General features: G+C 42.8%; 1 protein-coding gene and 1 long non-coding RNA gene across 4 annotated transcripts in view; both read left to right on the top strand.

Annotated features, from left to right (window-relative positions):
• Positions 1-8,718, top strand: part of LOC112666827 (C-C chemokine receptor type 3) — a 34,811-nt gene extending 26,093 nt beyond the window's left edge. For 2 of the 3 annotated variants that reach the window (XM_035703127.2, XM_025458263.3), the window contains one exon: positions 6,876-8,718. In XM_035703127.2, coding sequence (XP_035559020.1) covers positions 6,876-7,965 — 1,090 coding nt within the window. In that variant the 3' untranslated portion in view covers positions 7,966-8,718. Of the gene's footprint in view, positions 1-3,783; positions 4,278-6,875 lie in introns of those variants that run through there. The other variant, XM_035703130.2, reaches the window with a different exon arrangement.
• A 3,955-nt stretch (positions 8,719-12,673) lies between these two features.
• LOC125753162 (uncharacterized) lies at positions 12,674-19,379 on the top strand. Its single transcript, XR_007404291.1, has 2 exons — positions 12,674-14,028; positions 17,944-19,379. It is a non-coding gene; the product is annotated as an uncharacterized LOC125753162 (long non-coding RNA).
• Positions 19,380-20,688: the final 1,309 nt, after the last annotated feature.

Below are 20,688 nucleotides of genomic sequence, written 5' to 3'. Positions count from 1 at the left end.
ACACACACACACACACACACACAGAGTCCAGATTAGTGACTTTACTAAACTGGGATATCATTCAGCATGTGGTCTTCTATCAGACAGGCCTGGTTTTAACCAAACTCCCCCTACTGTCAAGGATCAGCACTCTCCATCATTAGCATAACAGATTTCCACTTTGGTGAAGTTTTGTTATAAAACAGATCTTAAATCCGTAGTGTCTTTCTTCATGCATCTGACAAGACCTCGTTGACATTTACCTCTAAAAGCATTCAGACAAGCCCGAGAAATATTGCAAACGATTAGCTCAGAGTATCTCTGGCTTTGGCTGCCATAGACAGACCACAGGTTGTAGCATTGATGCTACTGGAGTGTGTGTGTTGGGGGGTGGGGTCATGACTTCCATTTACAGTAGATGTCCACAGCGAGGAAATGATGCTGCAACTGAGAAAGGTGATCATTATCACACCAAAGGTCTCCACTCATTGGGTGGATGCTGATGGGCAGATGTGGCTGTAGAGAGCCTAGGTTTCTTCAAGCCGGGAACACGTGGGCTCAAGTCCCAACTTTGCCATTTGTTCTCTGTGTGATCTTAAGTTATGGAATTGTTTTGAGCTCTTTTTTTTTTTTTTCCTGAACTCAATTTTTTTGAGCCATATGCTAAGAATAATAAAAAAAATCTACCAAAGCACAGACTAGAGGACAATGAAGGGCCTGTTAATTGGTCTGTGCTTTGGGGCCTTTGAAAGGCTGGGGAGGATCATGTCTCATTAAAATCAGGAACCATCGATACTTAACATCACTGTGGAAATTCCAACCAACGCAACAGGATTAGAAAAACAAATGAGGAATATGAACAAGGAGGTTATAATGTCAGCCTTGTTTTGCTCCCGACATGAAGCCTGCTTCTCCCTCTGTCTGTGTCTGTGCCTCTCTCTCTCTATGTCTATCATGAGTAAATAAATAAAATCTTAAAAAAAAAAAAAAAGGAATACTAAAGAATTTATAACAAAGGTGATGTTTTGAGACTGGTGGAAATGCACTTCATGCTATATATCAAACTCAATTAAAAATGGATTAGAGATTTATATGTATGAAATACTGAACCACAGGGTACATAATATATATAAACATTCATGCAATCTTGGGGTGTGGAGGTCCTCACTCAGTGGAACCCCAAGGCAATGACAACAAGGGCTTTAGGACAAAAGGACACACAGGATCAAGTCTCAGCTCTGCTGTGCACAGAATAGCCTCAGGCAAGTGAGTGAGCCTTGCCGAGTCTCTGTTTGCTTATTGGTAAAATGGGGATATAAAAATCTACCTTGTAAAGTTGTAAGATGGAGTAACCATGTAAAGTGGAAGGCTCACTTGTCATGGACTCTTATCTCACATTGGCTATGTGTAAAGAATGTAAACTTCCTGAATTCAGAGACCATTTTCTCTCTGGTATTTCGTTCCTTCCCAGGTGGTTGTTGACAATAAGGGGGGAATACATGCATTAAAAATTTGACCATGTCATTCATTATTTGATCCATGCTGAAAAAATGAGTATTTCTTCCATTCAGAGGCATCGTGTGAGCTGGTGCTCAAGACTAAGGAGTTGGAGTCACAGCTCACTGGTTTCATTTGGGATGTCTTTGGACATCAGAGAGGACAAGCCTCTCTGAGTTGACACTTATTAGAAGCTCTGGCTTGCATCTGGGAAGTATTTGGGGGTGCAGGGAAATGGTCTCTACTTCAAAGGCAGGGAGGTGGGAATTACTGTAAACCCACGGAAGTGCCCTTCTGAGCTTTCCTCAGGGACATCTAAACCCAGAGTCCAAGCATACAGGTTGAAAGTCTGGGGCCCAGGGAGAGAAGAGCAGGGCCCCGCGGTTACTCAGTATTTGCCAAAAGCACTAAGAATCGCAGAGTAGGAAGGAGGAAAGAAAATATGAGTGTGACAGTATTACACACCAGATAATCTGAAAGCATTCGGGGATCCCAGGTCCACATGGCCCACATGTCCACATGCATGTGTGTGCCAGGTCATCTGAAGGGCATCTCTGTCTTCCATGGAGGCTGACCAGTTCATGTCTCAAGACCTAAAGAGAAATTTCTAAGAGGAACTGTCCCTCCCCCAGTCCTATGGTGTATGTTAACTCCACCCAAGACCCAAGAGAGACAAACATTAAGATCTTTAAAACAAAATTTAAATACTCTACCTAGGGTGACTTCCACTTCAAGTTTCTTAGATCTCAGTTTGTGGTTTCAGATTCTGATGACTAAACCCTTCATCTTGTAATTTGCCCACGTTTTCAACCCAGTTACCTTTAGAAAATGTGGTTGCCAAATCTCCAGCAGAGCCTGCTGGAAGGCACTTGCTTTTCATTACAGTTTAATGCACAAGGGAATATAGAAAAATTCCACATCTTTCAACTTTAAAAATTGTCATCCATTTCCTTTCTACAACTATTTTTATTATTTGCCCATTCCCCCCCCTTTTTTTTTCTTTAGGAGAGGGAGAGAGAGGGGTAGAGGGAGAAGGAGAAAGAGATGCTTAAGCAGGTTCCAAGCCCAGCACAGAGCCCGACACCAGGCTCAATCTCATGATCCTAAAATCATGACCTTGAAATCATGACCTGAACTAAAATCAAGAGTCTGATGCTTAAGCTTAGGGGACTGAGCCACCCAGGCACCCCCCCAAAACTGTTTTAGTGACTACATAATAACCTATTGCAGTAAGTGGACTACAATTTATCCAAAGTCTCCTTCACTTGTCAAAGTGTCATTTAAACTGCTTCCACCTTTTTTTTTGTTTTTTCCTATCAAGAAAATGAGGCCACAGTGAACATCCTGTTTTGGTTTGGTGGTGGACTTCTTCCCCATAGGGTAAATTCCTCAGAGTAGAACCAATGGACCAAAGTCATGTGTATCTTATTGGTTCTTGTTATGTACAAAATTTCCTAAACATATTGAACCAAGTCATGTTGCACCAGGGATGCATAATTGCTCCAGGCAGGGCCACTGCAACCTCACCAGCATGGGGTGGCATCATTTACTTTTTTTTTTTTTTTTATGATTGAAATGGTGTTTCAAACCTCAATGTATTTTCTAAAGAACCCTCTCTAGGGAAGCCTGGGTGGCTCGGTCAGCTAAATATCTGCCTTCAGCTCAGGACATCATCTTGGGGGCCTGGGATTGAGTCCTGCGTCAGGTTCCCTGTTCAACAAGGAGTCTTCTCTCTCTCCCTCTGCCCTTCTTCCCTTTTCATTCTCTGTCCTAAATAAATAAATTAATTAAACAAAAACTTTTTTTTTAAAGAAGCATCTCTAATTCTAGATGTTTATGCTCAATTCAGCCTTGTGACATTCATTGAAATTTTAAGTTGATGAATGTAGAACTCTGCTTGTTCCCATGGAGAAGAATCCATTACATATTACACAGTAAAAACTGAGGTTGCACACACAGTATTGAGCCTGGCCAAGGCGAGATTGGAGGGCAGAGGGAAGGGGCAGGGGAGGAGGCTTCTCTCCTCTGACTCCAGGAATTGTGAGAAAAGGGTAAAAGGTCGCAGATGGAAGTAGTCACAACTCTGGGTTCCTATCTTCCCCATCCAAGCTTTGACCAGAGTTGGAGGATATGAAGGGCTGTTTGATAAATTGAGGGGGGGCCCTCCAAGAGGATGTCTCTCTGCAAGTCACTTCCTTACCCTCATGGGTGGTCATCACAGTTAAGCTGGTGGTCAGGCAGGAAAATAATTTAGTTTGTACCCTTGAGTGTTCCTTAGTTTGTAACTGGCATGGACATAGAGTCAAGAAGCAGTATGTCTGCCTAGGTGCCTGCCAGTTCAGGAGGAGGTGCCTAGCATGGGCCAGGAGCCTGATGACGTGGCAGGAGCAGAGAGGGTCCTCCATTCCAGTGAGGCCTAGAGGGGTCTCTATGCCCAGGGACAACTGAGAATGAGTGGACTGTGAGGCCATTAGCTACAAAGCAGCAGATGCTAGCAAAAAGTTCAGGGTTAAGATCGAGTCATCATCCTTCCTCAGCAGACACCGGTCACTAAAACAGGACCAGCAGGAGACCAATGCATCTTCTTTGCCCTCTGCCCATGCTGGCCCCTCCCTCATATCTCCACTGCCATCTTAGAAAGGACCAATGAGAGAAGACAAGAAACCAAAATTAATGAGCTGGTACCGTAAAGCGGATAAGCAAAACTAAAGTCCTCCTTCAAATGAATGGGTCAAGCTAAGTTTAAACCACTTCGGACTAAAATTTGTGAATCCTTTTTCCTGCTACCCAGTGGAAAGTTGGTAAGATCCAAATTGTTTTGGAGACTAAAGAAATTGCATTTGCATTGCACGGCTGAGTAGTACTATGAGCAATTTTAGTGAGCCAGCAAAGTAGTATAAACTTATTTTTTGATAAAACTTGTATCCGTGTATGCATATCTGTGTAGAGAAATGTTAATAGTGGTAAACTGCATGGGGGAATTTGGGGTGGTTCTTACTTTTATGTTTTTGCCTTTATTATCAGTGCTGTTTACTATTACTGTACCACATTTTTTAAATGCAAAAAAGACACTTTTAAAAGCCTAATTCAAACTTCTTGACTACTTCAGACTTAAATATTTATTTTGATTTGGACTGAAAACAATTTCAGTTTTCATATCTCTGACCCATGTAACTGGGAGTCGAGGACTTGGCTTCTCACCCCAAAGAACCAGCATATTTCCCTATGCATTGCAGTCTAGAGCCTCTCAAAAAGATCCTATAATTTTATCATAGTCATGTTGAAAGTAACTCATGAATTAAAGACATGATCATCAAGTTGAACAAAATCTTAGTCAATTTTTTTTAATTTGACTAATTTTTAGATCAATCTCAGAGAAAAGGAAAGATAATAGCAATAGTTAAATGGAGGCTTTTATAGTTTTGCTTCTCTAGATCAAGCAGCTCTGTTTTGAGGTCTTTTTTTGTTTTGTTTTGTGTTAGCCATTAAAGTTTGAGGGATGTTCTCTGTGATTGTGACTGTGCAACAGACAAAATAATGAATGGGTATTTTTTTCTCAGCAGCTGTAGATTATGGGATTAAGAATAAAAATGATGATAAGATCATACAAATCAGTTGTTTTCACTCTCATCTTCCACCTCAAAAGCCTGGATGTGTTACTGATCAATGAGATATAGTAGGACAGAGTCATGGAAACAGATCAAGTTCTATCCAAGAGACCCAATTTCCTTCATAATTTTATATGAAATGGTTTCTTATTGCTTTTCTTTCTTTCTTTTTTTTTTTTAAGATTTTCTTTTTTACTTGAGAGAGCATGCGTGTGTATGTGTATACTCTAGAGAAAGCACAAACAGACAGAGGGAGAGGTACAGACTCCCCACTGAGCAGGGAGCTCGATGTGGGGCTCAAACCCAGGACCCCGAGATCATGTCCTAGGCTAAAGGCAGATGCTCAACTGTCTGAGCCACCCAGGCACCCTCTTAGTGCTTTTCTTTCAGTTCCACTTCCTACCAATTTTATAGTTTTTTTTTTATCTTATTTGATCCTGCACATAACTTCAAGTGGTATCATGATCCTCATCATGGTATCATGATACCTCAAGTGGTATCATGAGTAAATGAGGCTCAAAGTTCAATTCTTGCCCAAGTCCTACAGCTGGTGAGAAGAAGGGCTGGGAACGGCTGCTGCCCATGTCTATTCTCATTTTGACTACACAGGACCCTGACAGGTGCTGACCATTGGGGTCCCAGTAGTCTTGTCATTGGCTCTAATTATTGCATTTCTAAGACTTACTTTGAGAAATGCCCATTGATATATATTCATGTCCTCACACTTGTCCCTTCCTCAGAGAAAGGAGAAAGTCAGGAGGACTTCTTCCAAGGAAACAGTGCAGGGATCAACTGTCCTCCTTGGAACTCCTACCTTGTCTGTTTTTCCATCTTCTCCAGTGAAGTCTGTAATCTTAAGAAGTGCAGACATGGGCCCTAGGGATCCTAGTCTAGAAGATATCAAGTCTGCTGAGAAACTCCATTGGCCTCTCCCTCCCACTCAGTCCCTTTATGAAGGAGGAGCTCTGAGGGGTTTGCTGTTGGCACAGGGGTGGCTTATCTCAGCATTATCAGGAGCAGGTAAAGGACAGCAGCCTAGGTTACTGTTGTTTAGAATGTAATTGTCACACAAGTTAATATTAATTATAATGGTGCAGTCTTAAAAAGTTAAACTTAAAAATCACAGCATTAGAATATAGTAAGATGAGAATTATTCATAGATACTGAAGACCTAGCCTGAACTTTTAAACTTACTTGTTAGAGGACTTGGGATAAATTACTCCATTTCTCTAAGGTTCAATTTCCCCATCAGCTTTAATGAACAGTATCTTGTTAAGGGACCCCAGAGAGGGGAAGTTATTTGTAATAATAACAATCACTATTATTATCAGTAGTAGTATTTGGTTTTTATATAGGGAAGATGATTTTGAAAGTCATATATAAACTATAAAACCTAAAATTCAAAATTCCTGAAAAGATACAGCAATAATAATTAGCATAAAATTATTGTTCTCATTCCCCAGCCTGCTTTTCCCTGCTTTGTATTTCCTCCTTTAAATGCTTGCAGAAATCAACATCCCCATTCTTTACCAACATCCGCCACATTTCTGTTTCTTTTCCCATGGTGGATTGCGTTGACTTTCAAAACTTCACATCTTTCATCCCTGACACTTCCCCGCCTTCCAGCATCTCTGACACAACTTTGAAAAACATGCTGAAGAAACTTTAAATGTCTAGGCTGTTTAATCACATGTGGTTTTGTGGGTAAATGGATAAATCAATGGGTGTGGCCCATCAAGGGTGATTATGCCTAATTGTGCGGTTATTTTTGTTGTCACTTTTCTAACACAGGGACAAAATGATGGAGGCCACTACAGCCGAGATTAAGACCATGGATGAGTCTATCCAGACCACAGTGTTTGACTATGAGAATTCACTGCCATGTGAAAAAGTCAACATTAAGCACCTGGGAGCCCAGTTCTTGCCTCCACTGTATTCCCTGGTGTTCGTGATTGGTCTGCTGGGCAATGTGGTGGTGGTGGTGATCCTCACAAAATACAAGAGACTCTGGATTATGACTAACATCTTCCTGCTCAATTTGGCCATTTCTGACTTGCTCTTTCTATTCACTCTGGTATTCTGGATTCATTATACTGGATGGAATGATTGGGTTTTTGGCCGTTCCATGTGTAAGCTCATCTCTGGGCTTTATTACTTGGGCTTATACGGTGAGATCTTTTTCATCATCCTGCTGACCATAGACCGGTACCTGGCCATCGTCCATGCTGTGTTTGCCCTTCGAGCCCGGACTGTCACTTTTGGTATCATCACGAGTGTTCTCACCTGGGGCCTGGCAGGGCTAGCAGCCCTCCCTGAATTTATCTTCCACGAGTCCCAAAAGGAGTCTGAACAGTTTGTCTGCACGCCTCTCTACCCAAAAGACCAAGAAGACAACTGGAAGCGTTTCCATGCTCTGAGAATGAATATCCTGGGTCTTGCTCTGCCTCTGCTCATCATGGTTGTCTGCTACTCTGGAATTATTAAAACGTTGCTGAGATGCCCCAGTAAGAAAAAGTACAAGGCCATCCGGCTCATTTTTGTCATCATGGTAGTCTTTTTCATTTTCTGGACACCCTACAACCTGGTCCTCCTCCTTTCTGCTTTTCAAACAATCTTTTTTGAGACCACTTGTGAGCAGAGCAAACAGCTGGACGTGGCCATGCAGATCACGGAGGTGATTGCCTATACACACTGCTGTATCAACCCCATTATCTACGCATTTGTCGGGGAGAGGTTCCGGAAGCACCTCTGCCACTTCTTCCGCAGGAATGTGGCCACCTACCTGGGCAAATACATCCCGTTCCTTCCCAGCGAGAAATTAGAGAGAAGCAGCTCTGTATCCCCATCAACAGGAGAGCAGGAATTCTCATTTGTATTTTAAGAGAGATGTGGAAAATCACCTAAAGCAGATGCACAGAACCCATGAAGCAAACATTTCAAGTTAATCATGTTGACCTCAACGCCAACCCTTTAAACTTCCAGCTCAATGCTGTAACCCTTAAAGACATTAAAATATATACACAATCGTATCAGTATATGTGTGTTGGCCCAGACATGACCAGGGGTCACTAGCTAGTCAGTTCACTCAACTGCTAACCTCAAAAAGCAGAGCTTCGCTAGGTTCTCCAAAGAGTTACATACATAGTAATGCCATTAAATGTTAGGTAGTTACAAACAGATAAATCATTTTAAATTTAAACCTTAATTTTAGCCAGCTATTGCTAAACATGAATGGACGGTGTGGGGGATGGTGAGCAGGTTGGGATGGGCCATAGATTTCAGGCAAGGCATTTTGGGTTTTGCTGGGAAGGCAAAGAAAGCTACTGAAGGAGAAGAGTAGAGGAGAAGGATAATCACCATGGTGCATTAGGAAGAGAAATCTGGTAACACAGGGTGGAGTAGAGACCCCAGAACTATGTAGGAAGTTGGTTAGAAGTGTATGTGTGAGGCAAGGAGAGATCAATGACTAATAAGAGAGGGGCCAGAAGAACTCAGAGAGGAATTTGGCCACGAGACAATGGTGAAGGGAGAGTCAAAGCACTGGGAGCAATATAGGATTGACTGGGGGAAAAGAGCAAAGACAAAGGAGAATGTATCCTATGTTAAAAAATGAAATAAAAAAGAGATACAAACAGATTATTTGCTGTGCTTGAGTGCATTGCCCATCCCTTAAAGGACAGGAAAGAAAGTAGTAGTCTTTGGTTTTCTTTAGGGAGGGTTATGGGTGGAGAATAGGAGCAGTATAACTTTTCTCTGAATGCCCTGTGCCTTTTGGCTTTTGAACCAAGGGAATGTGTTACCAATGAAAAATACAAACAAAACTTTAGAATCATATATTAAAAAAAAAAAAAAAAAAAAAAAGCTAATCTGCTCTTTAGACGTGGTATCCGTTCTACCAGCCATAAGAGCATTGGAAACTCTGAAGCACCTTTTGTCTTTTTTGTGGTTCAGTCAGAATGTAAATAAAGCAATTATCTGAAGACTTAACTATACATCATTGGTTTTCTCTTGTCTTGTGAAGTAATGTCTGTCCTTAGGTAAGTAAAAGTGTAGGATACAGGTACTTGGTCATAAACCCAGATCCCTAAAAGCTTTAGGAGTATTGTGACCCACACAGAATGGCACATAACCAAACCGTGTGATATCCAGGTTATGTGAGATCCTCAAACTAAATCAGGAAAAATTTTGTCTTATCTGAAGACTGAGAGGCTTTCCTCGGTTCCAAAAGTCTAGATTGCATGTCCAGTAGAACTGACTATAGTGATAGAAATGTTCTATACCGGTGTTGTCCAATAGGATCACCGCTAGCCACATGCAGCCCTGGAAATGTGGCTATTGGGACTGAGAAACTGAATTTTTAATTTTTATTCAATTTTAACTGAAATAGCCACAAGTGGCTAGTAGCAGCAACATATGCTCAGCTGCACAGCACTGCCCCCACCACCTTGCATTTCTGCCTCTCTTCTATCTATCTATCAAGCTTCTGGAAGCCAGCAAACACACAGCTTGAACACTGTATGACAGACTAGGGAAAATACCAGTGATGCAAAGATGAGTAAGACCCACTTCTAGAAAACTCACTCACAGTTCGGTGGAAGAGATTCATCCGAATCCAATAACTATAATGAAACACAATAGGTGCTTTCTCCTGCAGGTGGAAGTAAAAGGGAGAATTGAAGAAAAATACCCAGAAAAAGTCACATTCTGCTTAGGTTGGCTTCTCCCAAGAGCATTTCCTGAGCAAGGATTGGAGAGCAAAGAATTTATTTGGAAAGTGCAGAGAACTCCAGTAGGAAAGGGGGAAGTAAGACAGGACTAGGAAGATGTCAACAAAGGGTTCATTATGAAGTACCTTCCACTGGGGGTGCCTGAAGCTCAAAACCACTAGAAAATGCCTGGCAACAGGGTAACTCCCACTCAGCTATCCCACTGGAGGGGGAAGGAGGTTGGGGTGTTTACATTCCATTCCTGTGAGTCATTGGCTGATAGTGGCTCCTGGGGTATGTTAATTCCTGACTGGCTCTGGCAGAGAGACCCTTCCAGCTTTGGGGAAAGCTCCCAGGCAAAATGATGGTGTAGATACTGGGCATCGGAAGCCAGCCAGGCACACTCCATGAAGCCTTGAGGGATAACACAATTTGCTGCCTACTTGAACAGGTTTGTGAACAACTTTTCCATGAAGCAAAGTGTGGATGTGAGAGTGGTGTCCAGGCAAGTAGGTCAATTTGTGGGAACACACAAAAATGCACTGCAGAGAGAGCCCGCTGTGACGAGCCTGGAATGACCGACCTTGAAAGTGGCAGGTGGTCTTGAACAAGCCCTGCTGCTGCTCCTCCTTCATGTTGAGCATCACACTCTGCTAGTTTTTTTTTTTTTTTAAGATTTTATTTATTCATTCATGAGAGACACAGAGAGAGAGAGAGGCAGAGATATAGGCAGAGGGAGAAGCAGGTTCCCTGCAAGGAGCCTGATATAGGACTTGATCCCAGGACCCCAGGATCAGACCCTGAGCCAAAGGCAGATGCTCAACTACTGAGCCACCCAGGTGCCCATCACATTCTGCTACTTTAAAAAAAAAGATGATCCTTTTCCAGCTTGAGTTTCTGAGATTTCCTTCAAATTCCAGAGCTAAAATTCTCAAGTCTGGTTCTTAACAAAGCAGCTTCCTGTCCTTCATAGCTGTGGGTTTTCAATAACTTCACTGGGATTCTCTTCCATTTCTACCCAGATAAGTCCCCAGTATAGTTAGGGTTGTCTTTCTCCATCCACTGATCTCTCCCAGGGGTCTGTGAATTATGCCTCCAGGAGCCAAAATGGCCCAAGGCCCTCTCTGTAAATAAAGTCTCACTGGCACACAGCCATGCTCTTATGTTTATAAATTGTCTGTGGTTGCTTTTGCGCTACCACAACAGAGTTGAATAATTGTGGCAGAGACCATACCGCCCACAGATCCTAAAATAATTTACCTCCTTATCCGTTACAGAATAAGTTTCCTGACCCCTGACCAACCATGCCCCCATACAGGATCCAGGGCCCTGGTATGCATAGCCATGGCAAGGGAGACCAGAATGCAGGGGAGAACTTGGGATGTGAGGTCTGTAGACAAGCTGCTTCAATGCCCAGGCTGGTCCTACCTTGACCCTGGAAGCAGTGCAAAATACACAAAACAGGGTTGGGTGGTGTAGCAGCCAAATGCTGGTCTCTCATGCAAAACGCTAACAGTATGTACCGAGACAGTACACTGGAAGCTTTATTGAGGCAGCAGAACTCCATAGATGCGTATTCCAAAGTAGACTATAAGCAGACCTGACACAGGACCTGTAAAAACAGGTTTTATGACTCTTTAGACCCCCTCAACTCTACTGGGAACAAAGAGATTGCATTGATGAAAATAGGGAGATAGTTGAAAAGGGGTTCTTTGTAGAAGGCGGCTAGCGCCCCCCTCCCCTGGAGAGGAGAGAGGCAGGTGGGTGCTTGTGGCTTACCTCAAGCCTGCAAGAATGATGCCAATGGCACCGCCCTGCGGCTTGATATGAATCATCCTGATTAAAGAGGCCCGGCGCACGGGATCTGGCCAGCTAAGGGAGAGCTAGTCCACTGGCCACTGCCCCAGGTCGTCAGAAGAACGGCTGCCTCTTGCAATCTAGACTTTTGGAACCGAGGAGAGCCTCTCAGTTTTCAGGTAGGACAAAATTTTTCCTGGTTTAGTTTGAGGTCCTGGTGCACCAACCCCAGTAAACTGAAGCTCAGGCTTTGCTTGCTAACAGCAGCTTTGGTGACAGTTGCAGTGGGAAATGTGAACACTAGGCGGCCTCCGCCCATGCGAGAGGCGCAGAGAGCCCTGTGCTGGTTCAGTAAGCCGAGAATACACCCGCGTGCAAGGAGGGAGGTGGGGTTTTGATATTACAGCAAGAAACTTAGTAATGCCTATACCTGATGTTCCACTCTGTTGCAGGAAACTTTAGGGGATACCATTTATATCTCTAAGAATTGTGCGGTGCAATGACCCAGAAGGAGCCACAGAAGAAGGGAAACACAGCTCCAATTTATTATTATTTGGGCTAATTTCTAGTTCCTTGATGTAGGATTTTGGCAAAGTGGTTATAAATCGACGCTTATGAAATTCCACTATCTCTTCCAAAACCAAAATTCAAACCTTATTCCAAAGGGTCGTGGCCAAGCCCAAAGCAATGGAAACGCTGAACATGCGTGTGAATAAAAGAGGACAGAGAAAAGCAAGATAGTGCCCCTGTGAGAAACACCCTGACTCAACACAATCGCTGTTTGCAGGTGAAAATAGAGTTTCTAGTCCCTGCGTGGGACCTTTTAATACCCAGAGGCCCGGCTGCTAGTGTGGGTGGCCCCAGCCATGTTCAGAAATCTGGCAATGAGAATGGCAACTTCTCTGGCCCAGGACAAGGGGGAATGGAGGAGCCCAGCCTCTGTTGTTCAGTCAAGAGGCTGCTCATCTGTCAAATCCCAGTTGGTCACATGTATAGACAGCTACATTGTCCTAGTCTTTATGGGGGTGGGGGTTGGGGTGGAGGGGGCAGTGGAGGGAAAGATAAAACGTTGGTTGCTGGCCACAAGAGGACACTTTACCTAATTAAAGAGTGTATCGGACATCTTGGCCAATGCGCTTAGATGCACTCTGTGTGCTTCTCTACCCTGCCCTGTGCCCGAGAAGCTGCCCTGCATGGATGCTGCCAGCATTCTCTCTTGCTCTCTAGATGGAGCCCATAGGGAGCACCTGCAGGAGGTTGGAAGAAAGGGAAAGAGTAAGGTCTGAGTGTTTATTTCCCCAGTTCCTCCTGAGGCAGCGCTAGGCCAGGTGCACCCCAACTGACCGCGGTGGACCTCTCCACACTGTTTCCCTCACCCTTCACCCCATCACGGCTGCTAATGAGCCCCGCTGCTACTAGTTTCATGCAGGGGGCTAACGTCTCCCTTCACTCTGCTATCACTATTGTAAATGTCCCCCTTTATTAAACTCTTCTCAAATTGCCCAATTTGAGTGCTTCACCTGTTTCCCATAGAGACCCTGAGCAATGAGGAGACAATATATAGCACAACAGAAGAAGTTGGCAAAAAAAAGGAAAAATAGGGTGTCAGGTAAGAGTTCTAGGAAGACTTCCTGGAGAAGGAGGCAGGAGGCTGGATCTTAAAGGCAGGAAGCTACACCCCTGAGGAGAGCTGGGGCTAAGCAAGGCAGCCTTGGCATGAGGGGGAATGTTCCAGAAGCAGAGACAAACAGTGGGTGTGGAATGGAGAAATAGGGAAGATTAGGAGTAGGAGTTCTGAAGCAAGGGCACTGTGAGGTCTGAATTAAGAACCTTCAAGTGACAGATTTGAATGTGGAGTGAGTGATGGGGAGTAAGTGACATTGATCCAGGCACAACCTGAAGGGTTTGCCTAGCTTATAATGATTCCCACAGTGACCATCACTAGGTCCCTCCCAGGTCCCCTCGACTTGTTTGATCCTAGAGCTTTTGATCCTAACCTACATAAGCTAGGCCACTTGGAATTCAGAGACTCCAATGAAGATACAAGGAGATGGGCAGAAGGCATGGATCCTATCATGGCCATGGCTTAGGGAGAGGCTGCATGATCTCCTGAGGCTAGGTGGCGCTTCCTTCTTCCATTCTGGGAGCTGTCCAGACCACGCCCATGAAGTCATTCTTAGCTGAAGCTGGGGTTGTTTGTAAATCAAGAAAACTAACTGAGGTGGAAGTGAATGCTAGGGAGCAGATTGCAGACACAGACTTCCGTGGAGGTGAGGCTCACATCCATGTTCCGGAGTAGATAGATGGCAGCCCCTGTGATCTGGTAATGAACCAATTAGTTGTCCAGTGATGACAGAGCCAGGCCAGCAGTGGATGATGGGTGGCAGGAAGATGCCGTTATTCGCCAGTCTAAAGAGGATGAGTTCCGGCAGAGCCCGAAGGTAGGATGGATGCTCCTGAAGGCACCAAGCAACTTAAATAAGGGGGGGGGGGACCCAAATACTGAAATTTTTATCTTCAAGTTAGAGTAAAACTTAGAGCCTTTCTGTGACCGTGTTGGAAAGAAACAAGTACTTGCAGCTGCCAGGTTAAGAATATTGGAAACCAATTCACTCTAAATTGTCAGATGTCTTAATTATAATATGAGTTGAATACACATATTTGCCAAATAGCATGTGTGAGTATTAGAGCATGAAGTGAGACAGACGGAGAACCTGTGGGAATGAGGGTATTTGGAAGGATGCAGAGGACTTGGGAAACTCTGATCTTCCATTGCCCTCTGGCATACTGCCTCCTACACCATTCTCTCCTCAGGAAACCATTTTTCCTTAACGTGATAAAGTTAACAGTTCAACCCACAGCCCACTCCTCACGGTTGTTTCTCCTAATAAGTAGGGTTTCAATTTCACATGGGCCAGAAGATAAAATGCAGAATTAGAGTAGGGAAGAAAACTCCAGAAGAAATGACAGAAATTGTTTGAGTTAATTGTTTAATTATCAAAAGTTTGGGTTTGGATTTTGAAAGTGCTTAGTAAAAGTGGGCAGAGCAGAATTTTGGTTTGGGCTGGATTTATGGGTATGTGCACTCATCAGAAATATTGAACTCCATGTCTAGGGTTCTAAGAGTTTGCTGATTGGACTAACACAGACTTGAACCAAATGCTGGTACATGTTAGGTGAGTGTGAAAGGTCAGGGATCCCTTGGAATAACCTAGAGGAAGACTAGAACATTATATTATGTCCACCATGTGGGTTCTGACCAATCTACCTCACTCTTGTTCTCTCTAGAGCCCAGAATACAAGATTAGACAGGAAATGTCATCTAGAATGGTAGTGGGAGGGACTATAGTTGAAATATAGTCTTTGACCTTGAGATAGAAAGCTTACAAAGCCTGCATGTTTTACCTGTCAGAAACAGCAGGTGTGACCAATACAAAAGCTGTCTGGAAAAAGATGGTAATCAGACCTAAAGGAGTGATCTGACATCCAGAAACCTCTGACTGTGTTCATTTATCATGGGAACTCCAGAAATTAAATCCTGTCTGATTCAAGAAATTTTCAGGTCTGGAAAAAAAAACAAAAACAAACCAACAATACAAAACACCCACTAGGGAATATGGCCTCTCCAAATTCTCAGAAGTGAGTCATTTCATAAAGCCAGGGCCTCTTGAAACCACACATCTTTGAGGAAGAGCATTACTGTATTGCCACTCAGCCCCAGCCTTTCCCAAATGGGCCTTATGCCAAATGTTGAGCCTGCCAGCCCCCTTCTTAAGCCCCACCTTCAAAAACTCTGCAGTCAAGCAGAAGCCCCTCAACAAAGAGATTAGAGGAGTCTTCTCTGTGGAAACAAATGGCCCCAGAGGAAGACACCAATAGGTACTGATGTTCAAAGGGTCCCCCAACATAAAGACCAGCTCCCCATCACTCATGTAAAGCCCAGCAGGGGAGGAGTCCCACCCACTCATTTCTTCCAGTCAGCAGTGGTTGCCTTATCTTAAATATAAATAGAATGTTAGGCATTGCCTAACATTTGAGGAGAACCACCTACATGGAAGATAGCAACTGGAATAACATCTGGGGGAAAAGGAACTCAAAGGAGAGAGAAATATGAGGGCATAAAAACAAAAACAAAACCATTATACATTCTCAGAAAAACAAAAGAAAAGTGTGGATCTCTAAAGCAAAGAGAAATGGGGGTAAGAGAGAGATAAATAGGTAAGCAGGTAGGTAGAAATTGGAAAACATGGGGTGCATGGGTGACTCAGTTAAGCAGCTGACTCTTGGTTTTGGCTCAGGTCATGATTGCAGGGTCATGAGATTGAGTCTCTCATTGGGTTCTGCACTCAGCGTGGAGTCTGCTTGAGATTATCTCAGTCTTCCTCTGTTCCTTCTCCCTCTGCACATGTGCATTCTCTCTCTCCCTCAAATAAATAAATAAATCTTTAAGAAAAAAAGCAATAGGAAAACATTCTTGGAAATTAAAACAATAATATCAGAAATTGTATAATAAAAGTTAACTAAAGGCTTGGAAGATAAAGCTGAGTAGAAAAATAAACTGTGAACAGACAATAGTAATAATCAGAATAAAGGCCTGGCTTTAGAGACCACATGCTTAGCCACTGTGCAATGTGAGAGAAAAGGGAAAAATCAGGGGCTAGTCATAGGAAAGAAGGGGGGTGGCATATAGGATGGTGTCCAAAATTTGACCCAAAGATTTTGGAATAGGAGGGGAAAATGGTGGAAAGCATATTATCATGTCATCAGGGCACTAGTGAGCCAGAAGAAGTTCCCAGAATGGAAGCACAGTGCTCTCTTGAATAAAGGGGACTCCAGGTGCCCAGCTCAATAAATGGATGTGGACTCTCTGCAAATCACACCCTTAGGAACTTTTAGAACAGCAGGGTAGACAAGTCTATTGAGAAGTTTCAAGGAGAATAAAAAGGGAGGCAATAAAAGGAATTGAAATGGACCTAGTGTCAGGCACTCGACAACGCTGACCAATGAAAGATGGTGGGGCAGCAACTGTGCAGTTTCCAGTTCAACCTGGGAATCTATTTGGGGCCAAAGTAAAGATCAAGTATGAAGGGAGAGAACAGATACTTTGAGACATGCAAGGACTTTAACATTTGCTTCCAGTTTACCCCTTCTCAAGAAGAGACAGCATAAATGCTTTGGCAAAATGAAGGAGTAGGTAAGAAAGAGGGGATCCCCAGATCCTGGAAACAAGATTCGACATAGGAGAGCAGCAAAGAGAACTTCAGGACCCCCAGAGCAATCAATCTGGATCGGCCTTGAGAAAGAATGTAGAATTTGTGGGGTTTGAGCATTCTGAAAAATTATTGTTAGGCAATAATCAACAGATCAAATTGGAGCATTGTGGAAAATTGGTGATAGGTACAAAAAAAAAAAAAAAAAAAAACCCAAGCAGCTCAAGGAGGAGTAGGAAAGAATCTGCTATCAATTCCAGGAATACAACACATTGGCTCCATAGTGAATAATATTAATGTAGTCATAATAACTTGAACATTAAGTATCGACTCAACCAGAAACTGGAAAATAACCCTACTGAGAAGACACAGGGAGGGAAAGGAAGTGCAAGGGAGCGAAACTCACCTACAAGAACAGGAAATTGATAAAAAATGTCTAAAATTGATAGAGCATGATACATGACATAAGTAAGCTCCAGGAGAAATGGCCAGTAGGAATGTCAGTGGTCACCTCGGAGACATGTGCAGGGGTAGATAGAGGTTATTTCTGTAACTATTTGTTCCAACTTTCAAGAAAAGTATCTTAAAAATATTTCATGTTATTAGATGAGGAAATAAGAGCAAAAAGAAAATAAAAGCAGGAGAGGGAGATTAAACCATAACAAAATTCCTTATTGTGCACTGTAAGGCCCTGACAACTGACAGATATGAACACAAACTTGACCACATGCTTCTCAGTAACCCAAATACCAAACAAACTGTCCAATGTTAGCTAAGACTCCAAGTGTTAGCCACATCCAAGGCCCAAGTAGATGGGCACCACTGAAGGAAAAAAGTTGCTGAGATTGAAGAACTAATTGAAACATGTAATTATAACTGCAGTTGTATTCTTCAAAGTGAGTGCTCTAATTCTTAAAGTTTGACATCATGGTTCAGAGATAATCACTCCTCTGCACCATCAGTGTTCCATGGCCCCTGTGGTCAATATGTGGCACATGTACTACACAGTTACCGCCTCCAACTGAGGTTTGTAGAGGAGCAAGATTTTGTGTTTGCTGTTCCATTTGGGGGAAGTGCCCATGGAAGTGCCGTCATCACCAAATTACTAAGCTTTCCTTTCTTTATCTCTCGTGGTTATCAACCAAGGTTTATCTCTTCTTCAATTCCTGGAATTAAAGATACCATCACTGGTGATAATGTAATTTCATCAAGCACTGTTTGAAGAAGATGCTTTTGGAACAGTATTCTCAGAAGCCGACTACCTGAATACCTTGTAAGAACCAATTCCAATCTTCTCAGCTTTTTCTGCTGGGGGCTCCAGTCTACCTCACAACAGGTGCAGCCTGGTGGCACCTGGTCCAGGCCAAGGCCATGCCTCTCCCCACCTATCCCAGGACATGTCCATCACACAAGGCACCCACACACGTGCAAGCTGGAAGTGCAGGGGACTTGGGGTCCAGCAGGAAGAGCTTTGAACAATGGGAGAAAGAATTTGGTAGAGAAATGTGTCTGCTTCTATCCCCCAGATGGACAATCCTGAGAAGCACCTTGAATTCCAGCACCCATGGCAGTGGCCACGGTGCATCCTTGTACTAATTGCTCCCTCCCTGCTTTACCTCTGTCCCTCACCTCTGTCACCTGAGATCATGTACTCTGATGAAGTTCTGGCTCAAAAGCCTGGACCTCGGGCTCTGCCTTCTGGCGAACCCAAGTGAAGACACAGGAATGTGATTACCTTCACTTTCATTTTTAAGTTTCTAATATTTTCCCATGCACTTGGAGTTACATATGAGCACTTGAGAAGACTTTGTTCTTAAATCTTGAATCTAATAATGTGCCCTGAAACGATGTGACCACTATTCAATATTTTAAAAAATTGTCTCAGATTCTATTTGCATCTCAGCTCTCATTTGCAAACACAGCTCTGGAGTGGAAGGATAGGACTTTACAACATGTTGAGTCCAAAATACTCGTGCTTTCAAGATGACTTCTTCAGTGGCTTCCAGTAAATCAGTTATTTTTCCACAAGCAACTGATTGTTAGCAAGTTCTACTATGTCGGTACTGTTATCTGTCAAGTATATGATTACACTTTTTTTTCTTTTTTTGAGAGAGAGAATCCTAAGCAGACTCCATGCCCATCAAGGAGCCCAGTGTGGGCCTCAATCTCACAGTCCCAAGATCATGACCTGGGCCAAAATCAAGAATCAGACACTTAATGGACTGAGCCATCCAGACACCCCCTGATTACACGTCTTTTGATCAAGCAGCCTTTCTAACACGTTATGGATGCTATGCTATTTGTTTGAGCATTTGGGATAAATGTGTATCAAAGCAATTTCACTGTTTTGGAGATGCCATATAATTTACTTTTGGCTAAAAACTGAATAATATGGGATGCCTGGGTGGCTCAGTAGTTGAGTGTCTGCCTTTGACTTAGGTCATGATCCTGGGGTCCTGGGATTGAGTTCTGCATCAGGTTCCCCACAGGGAGCCTGCTTCTCCCTTTGCCTATGTCTCTGCCTCTATGTGTCTTTCATGAATGAATAAATAAAATCTTTTTAAAAAAACTGAATAATACAAGCAGTCTTCTATCATTTTGTTTATGCCCAGGATTCTGCTGCATTATGCTGCGTTGTGGTTACTCGGTGAAAGGTGTGAACAAAACATGATATGCTTGTGATCCCTAAACCACTCATAGCACTACCTCATGTTTTGTTACCACTGACAGTTACTTAACACTTGGCATCAATAAAAGTTTTCCATTAAATATGTACTTTTTCCTTCAGATTCACTTTTTTATTATCTGTACAAGACCCGGAAATCTCTTGACAAGCAAACAAAATAAAAGCATAAGAGACTTCAGCGTGATTCCACTGAATCTCCATGACTTCCATTCTTTCTCATCTGCCTTTTAATGTTATTTGTATGCTAATAAATATCTCTCTGCCTAAAGCTGACAGTGTGCTTACTATATTGTCCAAAGGACATATACTCATTACTTGTTTTAACTGCATTTTATTTTGCCTATTTGGGTTTTTTTTTTTTTTTACTCTAGAACCCAGGTGTTTATTTATTTATTTTTGTATTTTTTTTTATTGAAGTTCGATTTGCCAACATATAGCATAACACCCAGTGCTCATCCCGTCAAGTGTCCCCCCCAGTGCCCATTTGTTTAACCATTTGAAACATCTTAATTTTTTACTTAAAATTGACAGCTGGTATTATCATTAGTTTTTGCCACATTTTACTCTTGCAATAGTCAACATACGTCCATATTTCAATTGGTTAATAGGACTTCAACACATAAAGCAGATGAGATTTTTCACTGTCAGTGACACCCAAATGCTCCCTTATATTGGAAGTGAATGTCCTATTATTTACAATGAACTTGTGTTTCTACTGCATTTATTGCTCCAATGGGAACTGGCATGATCACATGGCCACTAAGCAGCCATAAGTTCAGAAATCCCCAAAATGACACTGAGGCAGGCATCCAGATTTTTGCCCTTCCGGTAACTAAGGTCAAAGTTGAAGTCAAAATTAGGTTCTTTTAACCAGGCTTTTTACCCACCCTGTAGTACCTCAACTACATTTTTGAATGGCATTGAATTCTCACCTAAACCATATCCATCCTGGGTACTCGTCAAAAATCTCTATGTGCTGTTTTGTTTCTTGTGACTCAGAAGGAGTTAAAATAGAAAAAAGGAGAGTACCATCTGTGTGGTTATTTCAAGAACTATAGATGTATCAGGAAGTCCTAAAAGATGCATTGGTAGAATGCCTTTCTTTTCCTCACTATGCCTGAAAAATCACTAGATTTTTAAAACTTGGATAAACATTCAACTGAGTTCGCAGCTGAGACAATATCTTGATGATTGAGATAGTCTAA

The sequence above is a fragment of the Canis lupus genome, chromosome 20 (assembly GCF_003254725.2).
Source record: "Canis lupus dingo isolate Sandy chromosome 20, ASM325472v2, whole genome shotgun sequence".
In the NCBI taxonomy this organism is placed as follows: Eukaryota; Metazoa; Chordata; class Mammalia; order Carnivora; family Canidae; genus Canis; species Canis lupus.
The sequence above is the reverse complement of the archived record's forward strand: the minus strand, read 5'-3'. Positions and strand labels throughout refer to the sequence as shown.